This window comes from Macaca nemestrina, chromosome 5, assembly GCF_043159975.1.
Source record: "Macaca nemestrina isolate mMacNem1 chromosome 5, mMacNem.hap1, whole genome shotgun sequence".
NCBI classification, from domain to species: Eukaryota; Metazoa; Chordata; class Mammalia; order Primates; family Cercopithecidae; genus Macaca; species Macaca nemestrina.
In genome coordinates this window covers 21,517,542-21,534,867 of record NC_092129.1, presented here as the reverse complement: position 1 = coordinate 21,534,867, position 17,326 = coordinate 21,517,542, and the positions used below count along the sequence as shown (strand labels likewise).

The 17,326-nt window shown below is 34.0% G+C and overlaps 1 protein-coding gene across 1 annotated transcript in view; it reads right to left on the bottom strand.

Moving 5' to 3' along the window:
- Nucleotides 1-17,326, bottom strand: part of LOC105465482 (regulatory factor X6) — a 56,078-nt gene that overhangs the window by 19,193 nt on the left and 19,559 nt on the right. The window contains exon 7 of the mRNA XM_011713930.2: nucleotides 2,281-2,388. Coding sequence (XP_011712232.2) covers nucleotides 2,281-2,388 — 108 coding nt within the window. The remainder of the gene's footprint in view (nucleotides 1-2,280; nucleotides 2,389-17,326) is intronic.

The window sequence follows — 17,326 nt, the reverse complement described above, 5'->3', positions numbered from 1 at the left end:
TACTTTGGGAGGCTGAGGCAGGTGGATTACTTGAGGTCAGGAGTTCGAGAGGAGCCTGGCCAACATAGGGAAATCCCGTCTCTACTAAAAACACAAAAGTTAGCCAGGCATGGTGGCAGGCACTTGTAATCCCACCTACAGAAGCTGGGGCAGGAGAATCCCTGAACCCGGGAAGCAAAGGTTGCCGTGAGCCGAGATCGCGCCACTGCACTCCAGCCTGGGCAACAGAGCAAGACATTGTCTCAAAAGGAAAAAGAAAAAGAAGCAGGTGCCTTAAGTGCTTGATTTTAGCCCCACCACACTTTCTAGGAACTGATAAGTTACCTGAGGAGCCTGGCTAATGGCAAAGAAGGTGACAGAGCTAAATTGTCCTCAAAAAAGAGTGTCAGTCCCTGGCTTTTATGATGGAGTCCACTGGGAATGAACGTAGAAACCAAGGGTTATAAAAGCACCTTGATACCTGAGAAATGATCTACAGACTAGTCTTTCAAATTGGCAGGTATGAACTTCCTTAGAGGCCAGCAGAGAAACATGAAATTCCCGGTAAACTATTGGAGCCTCTTTCTCACCTCTCCTTTCTTCTTTGTTGCTTGCCTTTTTGGTCCCCCTCTCTTTCTCACCAGGTATATTTACACCATAAACATCTTCACGATAAGTCTGCCTGGAAGCAATCCTCTCCACAAAAGTAACTCAATAAAACCCTCCCTCAGAAGACTGAGATCCCCCTGATTTCCACAGGAATCCTCACAAACTGCCACATGTTAACCTTCACTGGGGGATTTTCAAACATGAAGTCATCATATCACACATTACATCTATAAGGTTAAAAGTATGTGATAAACTTGAGCAATGTAATGGGAGAGAACAGTCAGAAGTGAACATAGTTTGAGAGACTTCCTTGGATTTGGCATTTGAGAATTATCTTCAATACTTTGCCTATTCTTTTTTTAAGGGTATATTTTACTTTACTTTTTTTTCCGACTTTTATTTTAGACTTACAGGGTACACACGCATGTTTGTTACATAAGTATACCAAGAGACGCTGAGGTTTGGAATACGAATGATCCAATTACCCAGATATTGAGCCTAGTATCCAACAGTTAGTTTTTCAACCCATTTCCCTCTTCCCCCTTCCCCAGCAGTAGTCCCCAGTGTCTACTGTCGCCATTTTATGACTAGGAATACCCAGTGCTTAGCTCTCACTTATAAGTGAGAACATGTAGTATTTAGTTTTCTTCTCCTGCATTAATTTGCTTATGTTAATGGCCTCCAGCTGCATCCATGTTGCTGCAAAAGACATGTTTTCATTTTTTTTAAAGAATATTTTGCCTATCCTTAACTAACAGAGTATGGCTGTGATAAAAATGAACCCTGTAAGTTACTATGCATCTCTACTTATATGCCAATAAACATGTTTTTAAATCAACGTGCTATCTTTACTTCATTTCTACAAAAAGCCCATCACTAAAGTAAAGCATCTGGACATTAATCACATTCCTCTATCTTTGTATCTCAGAAATATGAACTGACTCAATATACTATAAGAGATGTCTTCTTCAAATGCTAATGAAATGTGTACTTTGGTTGAAACAAAAATGTAGAAATAATTATGCTCTAATTTAATAATGGTCTCTGCTACTAAACAGCCAACAGATCCCTGACAAATGACTTTAGAAGTATAGAAATAGAAGATTTAGTTTACACTCTATTACATAAACATTGAAAAGTCATATTAAGAATTATTTATAAACTGAATCCCAATGAAAATGATTCTTTCTTAACTTTAAAAATAATGCAAATATAAGAGAACACACAATTTTAGAAGTAAGGAAAGTTCCTGCTCATCTAGCATAGTCCTTGCATTCATCTAGCATGTCCCTCAGTGCTAGGGACAGATTCTGTCCTAGAGAAATGCTTGATTACCATTTACTGAAATAAAATGGAGATAATTGAAAACATAAAACTTTTAATTGAAGAAAGTGTATGTGACAGACACATTCTAGTATTTTCTTCCTCAATAGAGCTTTAAATAAAAAATAATGTTTAGTTTTTAAGGTTTATTTTACCACCTTCTGATTACACACTATCATGGAGATGGTAAATAATTAATTGGAAGTGTTAATCAATGTTAACAAAAGTTTGCCTCTCCTATAAATCAGTCAATTATGTTTGATTATGAAGATTTCTGATTGCTTCCTGCAGTGCCATGAAATTCCCAGCAAATTGACATATGGAGCCAACATATCAGGAAATCAATAGAGAAGTATCTGTAATTGATACCTTGTCCTTAGAAATGCATCCTTGGTATACAAGGTGTTGAGCGCTGGGGAATTCTGGAAGAAGTGTTCCAGTTTTTGAGCTAAGCGAATATTTACGAGTGAAGCCACCCTATAATTTAGAAAAATGAAAACAAATACATCATTATCAACTATATGCTTCCAAAGTACTATTCTAGTAAAATACAAATCCATAAAATTAAATTCTTCTTTATCTTGCAAACCATGAGAACTTATGAGATTTGAGTAAACTGTTTCGATTGTGTAACTGAATAAATGAGACATGTCAGCCAAATGGTTTTCAAACCTTCAATAAATAGTTTCATAGTTAGAATATTTTTCCTATCACTTCAAATTTTAGCTTTGAATATTTGTCAGTTTTCACAACTTTTAGAAATTTAAGTACACATTTGCTAATGGCATAAGTTTAGGAAGATCTGCCTTTGGAACTATTGAAATTATTTTAACTATAAGAGGATCAGGAATTGTCAAATCCAACCTCCCTTTTTACAAATTAAGTAAATGAGATAATTGAGCATAAATTAATTTATTCAGTCTCAGAGGTAAGTACTACTAAAATTTTTATTGGAGTCTAACTTTCGATTCTCAAGCTAGTGCACTGGACTGTCCCACAAAAAGTTTCTTCTACCCTAAATTCAGGCATGTATTGTTCTTTCACATCTCTTGGGGAAAGCATACTCAAGCCATTTTCAGAAAATTAGAAAAGTGACAAATAACTTACAATGCTACTGTGCTGGTATACTTACAAGAAATCCAGACAGAAAGAACAAATGTATATTCATGACAGAACCGGAGCCTCAGCAAATCAGTCTCCCAGGCCATAACTGATTGTTCCTCCTCCCCAAACAAAATTTTAACAAATCAGATTGTAATCAAAAGTTTGGGGAAATAATGAAATTATGAATATAATAAAGGACATAAAGTGTCCCTGGCAAGGACAAAATTTGGTTCTTTCTCATAATTTTCTCACATTTATTTCTAGACTGTATGCCTTTATCTCTGTCATATTGAGGATGTTTAGTAGACAAAAACTTAATTACTGTCATAGACAGATTGGGTTCCCATCCTGTCTTTCTAGAACTTATATTGGTAGAGTCAAAGGAACTGGGAACATTTTTGAGTCCTTTAACCCCAGATATTTTAGAAGCCCTGATTTCTTGCTGACTTATTTGATATAAGATTTAAATAAGCTTTATATTGAAAATAAAGTAGAAATTCATTTTTAAAAATGAGGTTTAAATTTTTAGCTTTATTTATCTCTTTTCAAGTATAGTTATTAATTTTTTAATTAATAACTTATTTAATAATTATCATAAACTGATATAATAGCACAGTTAATCCCAATCCACTCTATTTACTAATCTATCTTAATTTAAGAAATGCTTCAAAAACTTTCAATGCTTTGGTTTTCCAGTTATGAGCACCAATTATCATTGCACTGTCAAGGAATGTTACTGTCAATAAAAATAGGAAAAATAATATAGAAAACAAGAAAATAAATAATTTAATCCTTAAAGGAAGGAAGTTATATGACAAAATAGAAAACTAACATTTGTTGGATAAGCATAACAAAAATTTACCTAAATCTTAATTTTAGAAAAGTTTGCACTTTTCATATATTTTTTCTCTTGTGTGGAAAGTCGAGTTTTTTCATCTCAATATGTGATTTTGTGATATAGGAAAAGAGAAACAGAGAAATATAAACCCCAAAAATGACAATACACAGTATGATACTAAATTAAAGTAGGAATAAAAGAATACTCTTATTTCCATTAAAGAAATATAATTAGTAATCAAAAATATTTTTACAAAGAAAAAAATAGACTCAAAAGATTTTAACAGGTGACCTTTTATCAAGCATTCAGGAAACAGACAATTTCAAGCTTAACAGATTTTTTTCTGACAACAGAAAAAAAGGATAACTTCCCAATTCACTTGAAAACATATATGTCAAAACTAGACAAGAACAGAAAAAGAAAAATCATATTTCAATCTCACTTATTACTACACTTAAGACAATATTAAACAAAATATTAACAAACAAAATTAAGTAGTGTATAAGTACGATCATACTCAAGTTAGGTTTAAATTCATCATATTAACAACAAACAGGAGAATGCTGTATATTATACAATCATCTCAACTGATGCAGGAAAAAGAGTTTGTTTAAAATCCACTACCATTCATTAACCTCTCTCTCTCTTTCTCTTTCTTTCTTTCTCTCTCCCCACCGCCCCCCCCCCCGTGTGTGTGTGTGTGCTAGAAACAGAGGAAAACTTAATTATTATACAAAGACTATCTATCAGAAGCCCACAGCAAATGTCTTACTTAGTGGCAAAATACTATAAAAATTCTCTGGAAAATCACAAACAAGATAAAGTTGCCTGCTCTCACCTTTTTTACTCAACACTATACCAGAGTTTATAGCTAGAATAATAATGAACTCAAAAAAGTAATGACAGATTAAGTACCAAAAAGGAAGAGACAATATTAGCATTATTTGCTGCTGATGTAACTGATTTCACTGAAAAACTAAAACAAATTACACAAAAATTATGGTTAACAATAAAAATTTTTTTAGCAAAGTTGCTGAATCCAAGATCAATTTAAAAGTCAATTGCAACAACATGGATGAAACTAGAAAATACTGTGGCAAGTGAAATAAGCCAGGCACAGAAAGACAAATATCACATGTTCTCACTCATATATGGGAGATAAAAAATTTGATCACATGAAGTTAGAAAATAGAATAGTGGTTACAAGATGCTAGGAAGTGTAGTGGGTAATGGAGGATAATGAGGAGTTGATTAATGGTAATTACTTTAAATCTAAATGAATCAATCTCTCCAATTAGAGGACAGATATTGGCAGAATGGAGTTAGACAAAATAGACTCTAAATTTTAAAAGGTGTGCAAGAGACAAGGATATTATATATTAACAAAATTTTGACAAAGCAAAAAAGGTCTAACAATCATAACCCTTTATGTACCTAATAATAGGTATGTACAGATAACAGACAATAACAGATAATCAAAATATATGAATAAAAATTGACAAAATTAAAGGGAGAAATGAACTGTTTTACAATAATAGTTGGAGACTTTAACACCTCATTCTCAATAATGGACAGAACAACCAGACAGAAGTTAAGTAAGAATATAGAGGATGTGGCGGCACAATAAACCAACTAGATTGAACAAACGTATACAGAATAATCTACCCAACAACAACAGAATACACATTCTTTTCAAGGACACATGGACATCTTCCAGGATACACCATATGTTAGGCCACAAACTAAGTCTCAGTGAATTTGAAAAGATAGATGTCATACAATGTATCTTCTTCAATCAACATGGGATGAACTTGGAAATAAATAATAGCAAAAAAACTGGAAATTTTACAAATTTGTGGTAATTAACTAACATACTCAAAGAAAAGCTCCAGAGTTGCCTTCAGCAGTGAATTGCACCAAACATTTAAAGAGGAACTAATACCAATACATCTCAAAGTTTTCCCAGGAATTGAAGAGGAAGGAGTACTTTGTAACTTACTCTGTGAGGCCAATATTGCCCTGATACCAAAGTCTGACAAAGATATTGCAAGGCAAGAAAACTGCAGACCAATATCCCTTATGAACTTTGATGCAAAAACTCTCCACAAAATATTAGTAATCCAAATTCCACAGCATATTAATAGGATTATACACCATAAATAAGTGAGATTTATTTCTGGAATGCAAGGATGGTTCAATATATAAAAATCAATAAATGTATTACATCACATTAATGGAATAAAAAAATGATAATCTCATTAGGTACAGAAAAAGTATTTGAAAAAATTCCATATCCTTTCATGATAATAATACTCAACAAACCAGCCATATAGAAAAACCACCTCAATATAATAAAAGTTATTTATGAAAAGTCTATAGAAAACATCATACTTAATGGTGAAAAACCAAAAGCTTTTCCTCTAAGATCAGGAACAAAGCAAGTCTGCTTTCATCACTTCTACTCAACATGGTACTAGAAGTCTTAGCTAGAGTAGCTAGGCAAACAGAAAATTAAAATTAAAAAAACAAGGCATCCAAATTGAAAAGGAAGAAGTAAAAAATCTCTATTCACAGATGATATAATTTTATATGTAGAAAACCCTAAAAATGACACACACACACACACACACACAACTAATAAATGGATTCAACAAAGTAGCAGGATTCAAAGTCAGCATGCAAAAACTAGTTGCATTTCTATTCACTAATAGTGAACAGCCTGAAAATAAAATTAAGAAAACAATTTCATCTACAATAGCATCATAAAGAATAAAATACTTTAAAACTAATTTGACCAAGGAAGTGAAAGACTTGTACAATAAAAACTACATAAAAGAGCTGAAAGAAATTAAAGAAGACATAAATAAATAAACAAACATTCTATTCTCATGGATTAGAAGAATTAATATTTAAGATAGCAATACTAGGCCGGGTGCGGTGGCTCAAGCCTGTAATCCCAGCACTTTGGGAGGCCAAGACAGGTGGATCACGAGGTCAGGAGATCGAGACCATCCTGGCCAACATGGTGAAACCCCGTCTCTACTGAAAAAAATACAAAAAACTAGCCGGGCGAGGTGGCGGGCGCCTGTAGTCCCAGCTACTCGGGAGGCTGAGGCAGGAGAATGGTGTAAACCTGGGAAGCGGAGCTTGCAGTGAGCTGAGATCTGGCCACTGCACTCCAGCCTGGGCGACAGAGCGAGACTCCGTCTCAAAAAAAAAAAAAAAAAAGATAGCAATACTGCCTAGAGTGAGATATAGATTCAATGCAATTCTAGTGACAGTTTTTTCAGAAAAAGAAAAATCCATCCTAAAAATATCTGTGGAATCTCAAGGGACCCTGGGTAGCCAAACAATCTTGAAAATGAAGAGCAAAGTCAGAGAAGACTTCCTGATTTCAAAACGTACTATAAAGTTACAGTAATCAAAACAATATGGTACTGTCATGAAGACAGACACAGAGACCAATGGAATAGAATAGAGAGGCCAGTAACAAACTCTCATAGATATGGTAAAATAATTTTTGATAGGGGTGCCAAACCATTCAATAGGGAAAGAACAGTCCTATTAACACAGGGTGCTGGGAAAACTGGATGTCCACATTCAAAGGAATAAAGTCAGACCTTTACCTAACACCATATACAAAAATTAACCAAAAATGAATCAAATATCTAAATGTAGGAGCTAAAACTATAAAAATTTTAGAAGGAAACATAGAGTAAAAGATTCATGACATGTGATTTGGAAAAAAAATTTTGTATATGACACTAAAACACAGGCAACAACAAAAAATAGACAAATTGTACTTCATAAAAAAGGCTCGTGCCTATAATGCCAGCACTTTGGGAGGCTGAGGTGGACAGATCATGAGGTCAAGAGATCGAGACCATCCTGGCCAACATGATGAAACCCCATCTCTACTAAAAATACAAAAATTAGCTGGGCATGGTGGCACGCACCTGTAGTCCCAGCTACTTGAGAGGCTGAGGCAGGAGAATCGCTTGAACCTGGGAGGCAGAGGTTGTAGTGAGCCGAGACTATACCACTGCACTCCAGCCTGGTGACAGAGTAAGACTCTGCCCCCCCCCAAAAAAAGAAACACTTTTGTTCATAAAAGTTATGCATGTAACTGTACATGACACTATGATCAGAATAGAAAGGCAATGTATGGAATGAGAGAAAATATTTGCAAATCATGTTTCATAAGGGATTAATATACAGAATATATTGAGAACTCCTAAAACTTAACAACATAAAAGTAAACAAAAGGATTCATACTGGGCAAAGGACTTGATATACACTTCTCCAGAGAAGATATATGAATGACTAGCAAATGCATTAAAATATGCTCAATGTTACCATTATTAGGGAAATGCAGATCAAACCCTAAATGAGATACCACATCACACCCACTGGGATGGCTACTATAAACACAAAAACACACATAAATACACACAGCAAAAATAACAAATGTTGTCAAGGATGTGAAAAAATTGGAATCCTTGTGCATTGTTGGTGAGAATGTAACCTAGTACAGCTGCTATGTAAAACAGTTTGGTTTTACATAGCAAAATTAAATTAAAAATTTTAATTAAATTACATTTTAATTTTAATAATTAAATTTAATCAAAAAATTTAATCAAAATTAAAAATAGAATTACTATATGACCCAGTAATTCTACTTCTGGGTATATAGCCAAAAAAATTATAGCAGGATCTCAAAGAGATATTTGTACAACCACATTCATAGCAGCATTAGTCAGTATAGCTTAAACGTGGAAGCAAGCCACATGTCCATCGACAGATGAATGGATTAGCAAAATGTGGTACTGTATATACATACAATGGAATATCATTCAGCCTTAAAAGGGAATGATGTTCTGACATATGCTACAACATGGATGAACCTTGAGTACATTATGGTAAGTGAAATAAGTCAGTCACCAGAAGACAAATACTGTATGATTCTACTTAAAGAGGATTCTAGAGTAGTAGAAATCATAGAGACAGAAAGTAGAATGGTAGTGGCCAGGCACATGGTAGAGGGAAGATGGGAGTTTTGTTCAATGAGTAGAGAGTTTCAGTCTTGCAAGATGAAAGAGTTCTGAAGGTGGTTGGTGGTGATGGTTACACAATGATACCAATGTACTTAATACCACAAAACTGTAAACTCAAAAATGGCTGAGATAGTATATTTTACATGTAGTTTACCACAATAAAAAATATGAACAAAAACCAACTACAAATGAAATAACTTAAATGTTCAGAGCAACTTTATGCTTTCAAGTTTATAGAGAATATTATTATAATCTTGGAATACACATAACTTTTTAAAAAACAAGATATAAAAAGCACTAACCATAAAATTAAAAAAATCTTCATCAAAAGATACAATAGAGTATTGAGTCATGTCACTAACAGGAAGAAGTTATTTACAACACATAACTTACAGGATATTAGTATCCAGAACATATAAAAAACTTTTAAGGATTAAAAATTGAAAATAAAAAATGATATGATTTGAGCAAACATTTCACAGAAGAGAATTGGCCAATAAAAATCCAAAAATACATTCTAGCTCATCAGTTGTTAAAAACAATTTCCAAATAAAAAACACAGACACGATTTTACACCTACAAGACTGGCAAAAACTAAAATGTCATTTAATACTAAGCGTAAGAATAGGTACAAAAGTAATGATCACACACAGCTGGAGAGACAGGAGTTGATACAACCACTCTGGAAAATAATTTCAGCTTTACTAGTAAAGTTAAAGATGAGTATATCTTAGGACCTGGAATTCCACTCCTATAGATGTGTACCTGGAGAACTGCTTGTGTCACCATTGTTTTTCAGGCAAAAAAAAAAAAAAAAAAAAAAAAAAAAAAAAAAAAAAAAAAGCCCCATCCACAATGGAATGAATAAATGCATTGGGATAGTTTCCTACAATGGAATATTATACAGGAGTACAAATAAATTAGAACTTCATATACTGGCATTAAAGAATCACAAAACCTAGCATTGAATGAAAGCAGAGAGTCACAGGGAAAACAAGGAACCTCTTTTTATGTAGGATATAACTGGGCAAATAATAAACAATATGTTGTTGAGAGATCTATCTGTAAGTGGCAAACTTTATAGAAAAACAAACAGTAACACCGTATTCTGGAGAGTGGTAACTTCTGATAAGTAGGAATGAAAAAGTGATTGAAGTGGGTGCACAGAGGACTTCTCTCTTTTCAGTTATGAGAAAGGGCTTGAGTTTTCAAATTATGATTATTTTTAAAATTCTATGCATGTGTTTGTGTATTTGGGTGAGTATGGGTGTTGTGAATAATACATTTCCCAATAAAAAATGTTAGCATGCTAAAGAAACACATATTAAGAAATAAAGTATGTAACTTTAATTCTAATACTTTTAAAAACTCTCATATTGGTAAATAATAGTTTTGTGTAATCAAAGCTAGCAATATGTGCAACATCAACAAGGGGCAAAAGGGCCCCAAAAAACCTTAAAATTAATTTTGTTTTGGATATGTTAACAACTGGATACAAAGATGATGTAAATTGCATAAATCAAATAATATCCAGTAAGTGTAACACAAAAAGAAAGGGAGGAGTGATTATCTTTAAAATAGTAAAATACGCTCATTTTAATTTCACTAATATGCTTGCTATTACAATCGTACTAAAAGAGGTGCCAGATCATAGGCCAGCTACAGAGGTCTGGGTTGTTTTTTTTTTTTTTTTTTTTTCTCAACTGATAATTTTGGTACTCTTGGGTGAACTATTAAGAATTGTATTTCTAAAAGAAAACAAGAAGGACCCTACAGAAAAGAAACAAATATGACTAGAATGCAAGAGGGTCTGATTTATGAGGAAAGATTAAAGGACTTAAGCTGCACAGCTTGGCTAAGTGATGACAAAGGAGAGTATGATAACAGTCTACAAATATTTGAAAAGCATATACCAAGGAGAGAGGATTTGATATTTATCTTGGTACAAGGTTGTTCAACTGGCTGTGAATGGTTGATGTTAAAGAGAAGAAAACTCAGGCTATCAAGGAAACTTCCTGGTAGAAGTGTATGAAATCAATGGACCCATTCCCTAAGAAATAATGTCAACTTCAGTAGCTGCTTGAAGCAAAAATTTGGCCCACACTAGAAGACTCACAGGAAAAGAAAAGCTTTCTTTGATGGGAAGAAAATATTATAATTAAGTTTTGTTCATTTGTTTCATTCCTGTGAATTAACAGATTCTGAGACAACCTCTAAGACATTTCTGAAATTTAAACCACTCCATTTATGAATAAAAAATTTAAAACAATAACAATTATTAATACTGAGTAGTAACTGCTCTTAACATCTTTTTCCTGTTTTTTATTTTGTTTTTGTTGTTTTTTGCTGTTGTTGTTTTTGTTTGCTTTTATATTTTGAACTATTTAAAACTTTTTAAAAGATACAGAGAAAAAAATAATAAATACCCACTTACCATCCTGATTAAGACATGAGACATTTCCAATACTAAAGCAGCTTTGCCTAATCTCATTCCTTTCTTCCCCCACAAGAAATAATGTTCTGGGCTTGGTTTAGATCATTTCTACTCAAACATTAAAAAATTTACCTAGTATGTAAATGTTCTTAATATTATCTTGTTCTTTAAAATTGGTACCATACTGTATGTATCCTTGCACTTTCAATATGTTTTTTTCACTCAACTTTAGGTTTTTGAGACGACCCTAATTTGATTATTATAACCATCATTCATTCGCTCATACCCAAAGCAGTATAGCACTCCATTGTATAAATGTATAAAAACTTATTTCCCATTATATCATAATGAACATTTAGATTATTTTCGAGTATTCTGCAATTATAAACCATGTCGCAGTGAACATCCTCATACACACCTCCTTGTGCACAATGTGAACGTTTCTTTAGGAATGCAGTCATAAAGTGTGTAAATCTTCAACTTCACTAGGTATTGTCCCTTCCACTCTATATGAGAGTTCCTTTGGTCCATATTCCTGTCAACAGTGTGTCTTTAGACATTTTAATTGTTGTTAATGTAGTATTTGTGAGACAATCACACATTAGGGTTTTAATTTTCATTTCCCTAATTAATATTTAGATTGAGCATTTTTTTATTGGCAAGGGGTGGTATTCAACATATGTTATGGACACTAGTCAACCAGAATGCCAACTAGCACTGTTAGTCATTCTTTGTTTACCCTGAATTAATTGCTTCTTCATATACTTTGCTATATTTCTGTTGGGTTGTCTTTTCATATTGACTTGAATTCTATACATATTCTAGAACCGTGCTGTCCAGTACAGCTTTCTGTTATGATGGAAATGTTCTGTATCTTTCCTGTCCAATACACTAACCACTAGCCACATATAACTCTTAGGCACTTGAAATGTAGCTAATGTGACTGATAAACTAAATTTTTTACTTTACTTAATTAATAGTCACATGTGGCTAGCAGCTACCATATTTTACAACATAGTAATAGATATTAATTATCTGTCATTCAGTGCTTCTCAATTTACAATGGGGTTACATCCCAATAAAACCATTACAATTGGAAAATATTGTAAGTCAAAAATGCATTTAATATACCCAACTTACTGAACATTATAACTTAGCCTAGCCTACCTTAAATGTGCTTGGAACATTTACATTAGGTTACAGTAGGGCAAAATCATCTAACACAAAGCTTATTTTACAATGAAGTGTTAAATAACTCATGTAATTTATTAAATACTATATTGAAAGTGAGAAGCAGAATGGTTGTATGGGTACTTGAAGTACATTTTCTACTGAATGCATACCCCTTTCACACCATCACAAAGTCAAAAAATTGTAAGTCAAACCATTTTAAGCCAAGGACCAACTGTATATAATTTATAAATATCCAGTTATGTTTTATATATTTTACATATATTTGCTTTTGTGTCCGTTTTTCATAATTAACATTTCTCTATATCATTAAAAGAGGCTTTTAATAAATAATATTTAGCCACACAAAAGTACAATAAATTATGTAACCATTTCTTTGATATTAGTCATTTAGGTTACATATGGTTTTTCACTGTAATCAATAAAAATTTTGTGCATAATTTTCTGTCTTCATTTCCTATTTTTGGGAGGCGTGGTGGCTCACGCCTGTAATCCCAACACTTTGGAAGGCCAAGATGGGCAGATCACCTGAGGTCAGGAGTTCGAGTCCAACCTGGCCAACATGGCAAAACCCCGTCTCTACTAAAAATACAAAAATTAGCCAGGCGTGGCAGCACACGCCTGTAATCCCAGCTACTCGGGAAGCTGAGGTAGGAGAATCACTTGAACACTGGAAACAAAGGTTGTAATGAGCCGAGATCATGCCACTGTACTCCAACCTGGGTGACAGAGCGAGACTCCATCTCAAAAAAAAAAAAAAAAAAATTGATACAAAATCCACACAAAAGTAGAATTAGTAGGAAAAGGATATAAATACTTTAAAGACTCTTGGTGAAGATCTTCCAAACATTTTCCAAAAATTCATTCTGCCTTCAGCAAGATATGAAAGAGTTACCTCATTCTGCCTTCGCCAACTTCACAATAATTTTTAAATATTTGATAGTTTCATATTGTAAAATGTTATCTTAATTTTTGTTTATTTGGTAATCCTTTCTTCATGCATTTATCAGCTTTTTCTTTCTCCTGTGAATCATCTATTCACATCTTCTACTACTTATTGTGCTCTTCATATTTTTATAGGATTTTTATGTACTACAGATATAATTTTATTGTCGTATTTGTTGAAGGTATTTCCCCCAGTTTTTCCTTTGACTTCAAATTTTGTATATGATGCTTTTGATATGAAGAAGTTTCCAACTCTATGTTTTTCTTTTTCCTATGAAATTTCTTAAACTTCTTTTATACTTAGAAAGTGAATAACTCCTTCCAGACGTGGGTAGATATATATATTTCCTCGTAAGTATTATTTTTATATTTAATTGTTTATATGAAATTCACATAAGTTGTTAAGTTGTGAGGTATAGAAATTTTTTTGCAAAATAGTCAATTTTTCTAACATTATCCCCTGAATAATTTTATTTATATAGTACTCCACCTTTCTCCAAAAAGGACACAGAGAAATATTTTCTTTCTTCATTTGTTGTAATTTCTCCTTGGTCATATGCTAAAACCTTATAAATACTAGGGTCTTTTGTCAGGTACCCTATCTCTGCTGCAGATTTGTTCCATCTACAGTTGACTCAGTCTCATAATGTCATAATATTTTGATATGTGGCAGACAAATTCCCTTTTCACTCTTCTTGTTTACATTTCTCTTAACTATTACTTCCTGTATATTCTTCTAGATTAAGCTCGTAACCATATTCATCTCCAAAAATTAATCACCCACTCAAATTTTCATTAGAATATAAAATGTCTAAATTAATTTAGGAAGAATTGGAGTATTTATAATCTAGCATTCCTATCCAGGCACATGGTATGTCATTTCATTTGTAGTTTTCTTTTACACCTGTACTTTTTTTTCCAAAAAGGCGGTGTGCTTCTCTTATTATAACTGCTCCTGAATATTTTGCATTTCTTCTGGCTCATACCAGAATTTTACAATCTTCTACCTTTCTTGTCTTCCACAAAGACTGTTGCTACCTATCTCAATAAATCTGTGAGAAAATTAAGTCCTACAGAAAATGATTTGAACAACCATTTTGTCAATTCTCTCAAGGATGGTGCTTAATCAATACCATTCTAAACACTCATGCATAAAAGAGTTTATTCCTTATATTCAGTGGGTGTCTTAGGGCATTAGGGCTACATTCTCTCTAGGAAACCTGCTTAAGAATAGCTAGGACTTTCTTTTAAGTTCCTCAAACTCCTACTTTCTTTCCCTGACTTTTGCCACAGCACATGACCTACACTACCATTCCTGAGAGAAATGCAAAACTACCAAACAGAAGCTACCACAACTTTCTGCCAAAAAAATCTACAAATCTGCTTGCATCCGAACTTCCCCTTTCTCTTTCTAGTTTTCATGGAAGCACTGCTCCTCCTCTCTAGTGCCAATTCCTCTAATCTGACCTCCTCAGTGACCTTGTGCTCTCAACTTTCCTTTCTTTAATATTTTCAGTCTTCACTCTTTACTGTATCTGTTTTATTAGCATTAGACATTAGTCTAATCATCTTTCAAAACTAAATTCCAAAAAATTAGCTGGGTGTGGTGGTGTGTGCCTGTAGTCCCAGCTACTTGGGAAGCTGAGGTGGGAGGATCACTTGAGCCCAGAAGGTTAAGGCTGCGGTGAGTCAAGATTGTGCCACTGCACACCATCCTGGGTGACAGAGTGAGAGACTCTGTCTCAAAAACAAAACCAGAAAAATCCCAAATCCCAAGTCCTTTTCCAGTTATCACCCTGAACTTGACTAAATGTTCTACATTCAATGCTACTTCCCACTCATTTCACAAACCAAACCCCAGCTCACCACTGAAAAGGCTCTCCCTGAAATCATTAGTTATCTCCACTTAACTAATTCCATGGATCCTTTCCACTCCTTATCTTGATGACTTTTCAGCACCATCTGAGCATTCCTTTCCGTAGGGAGCATTTTTTTCTCCTGACTCCTGCGACACTGTATTCTCCTCCTTCTTTTCTTACCACTCTAGACTCTCCTCTATTATCTCACTGACGCTCTTCCTCTCATTTTTCACAACTGTTTTTTGGTAACCTCTTGTCTTCTCATTCATTTTTTTCCCTAAGTGTTTTTATCCATTACCATGGCTTCAATCACCATCAAACTAAATCTCGAAGTCCTCTTTTCCAATCACATGTATCCAACTGCCCACTTAAAATTTGTGTTAAATGTTTCACAAACACATCAAATATGACAAGTCCCAAATTAAACCCATTATCTTTTTACTCTTTCTACCTGCTTCTCCTTCAATATTTCCCAACTAAAATCTGTTACTTCTCTCCATCCCTAGGGTTACTATTCTAGTCCCTATCTTCTCTTACACAGACTATCCAGATAGCCTCCAATGGATCTACTGGATTCCTGCCTTACACTCTTCTAATGTATTCTCCATGTCATGGTCAGAATGAGTTTTGTAAAACACAAGTCTGATGGCGTAACTCTCCTTTAGTGGCTTCCCATTACAGAATTCTTAACCTAATGAGACTACACACAATCCAGCCTCTACCTATTATTTTACTCTCTACCTCATTCTATACTATGGTATGCATAATTTTTTTTTATTTTTTCTACAATGTGATGCACCTCTGCTTGCCTTCACATATGCCAGTGTTGACATTTGGCAATGTCAGAGACATTTTGGTTGTCACGACAAGGGGGTGGGGGCCTGCTACTGGAATGTAATGGGTAGAGGCCAGAGATGCTGTGATACTACTAAGCATTCTACAATATACTTGATATATTCCATAAACATTATTGTGTGAACCACAATTTCCATAGTATGGAGGCTGAGAAACCCTGGACTATGCTATTCCATCTGTCTTAACCACTCTTCTTCCCTCTTCCCCTACTCCACTCCTCCTCCAAACTACCACTATATTCTCAGTTATTTCCTTAATATCACTTCCTGTGAAGAATGTCCTTAACTCCCTAAACCTAGTTACTCCCATGACACCCTTTAGAATTTCTTATAATTACTTGTTCAAGATATACTTTCCTGCTATACTGTAAAGCTCTGGAAGGGCAGGACCAAATCTCTTCATTCACCATTTTGTCCCCTAGTACCTGTAATATCATATATCTGTTAATTAATATCTTCACCATGGGTTTAAAAAAAATAGGATCTTTTTCTGACCTCTTAGAAAAGCAAATACATCTCTCAGCCTCATTTTTCTTAGCTGTAAATATGCTGACACCATACCTCACAGTTATGAATGTTCAAATGAACTGATGTATATGAAGATTTGCACTGAAAATCTTGTGTCTGAGCACACCAATGATGGTTGGTCACCCTAAATACAATTTTTTTTTTGAGACAGGGTCTCACACTGTTGCCTAGGCTAGAGTACAGTGGCACAATCATGGCTCACTGCAACCTCCCCACCTCTTGGGCTCAAGCGATTCTGCTGCCTCAGTCTCCTGAGTAGCTGGGATTACAGGCGTGTACCACCATGCCCAACTAATTTTTTGTATTTTTAGTAGAGACAGCATTTTACTATGTTGGCCCGGCTGGTCTTGAACTCCTGGGCTCAAGTGATCCACCCACCTTGGCCTCCCAAAGAAAATAATTTTTAAAAAATTTCAATTGCGTTATGAAAATATTTTATTATCATTTTAAACATATTTAGAGTAGTTCTGAGCCTTTAGAAAGCTCTTAGTTGTGTTAATTTCTATAATCATCAAAGTAATGGTACACTATTATTGCCTTCAGGTATCCACAGAAAATGGTTAGGCTATAGAGTTTAATCAGAATATTTTATTTTAATTTTAGTAATA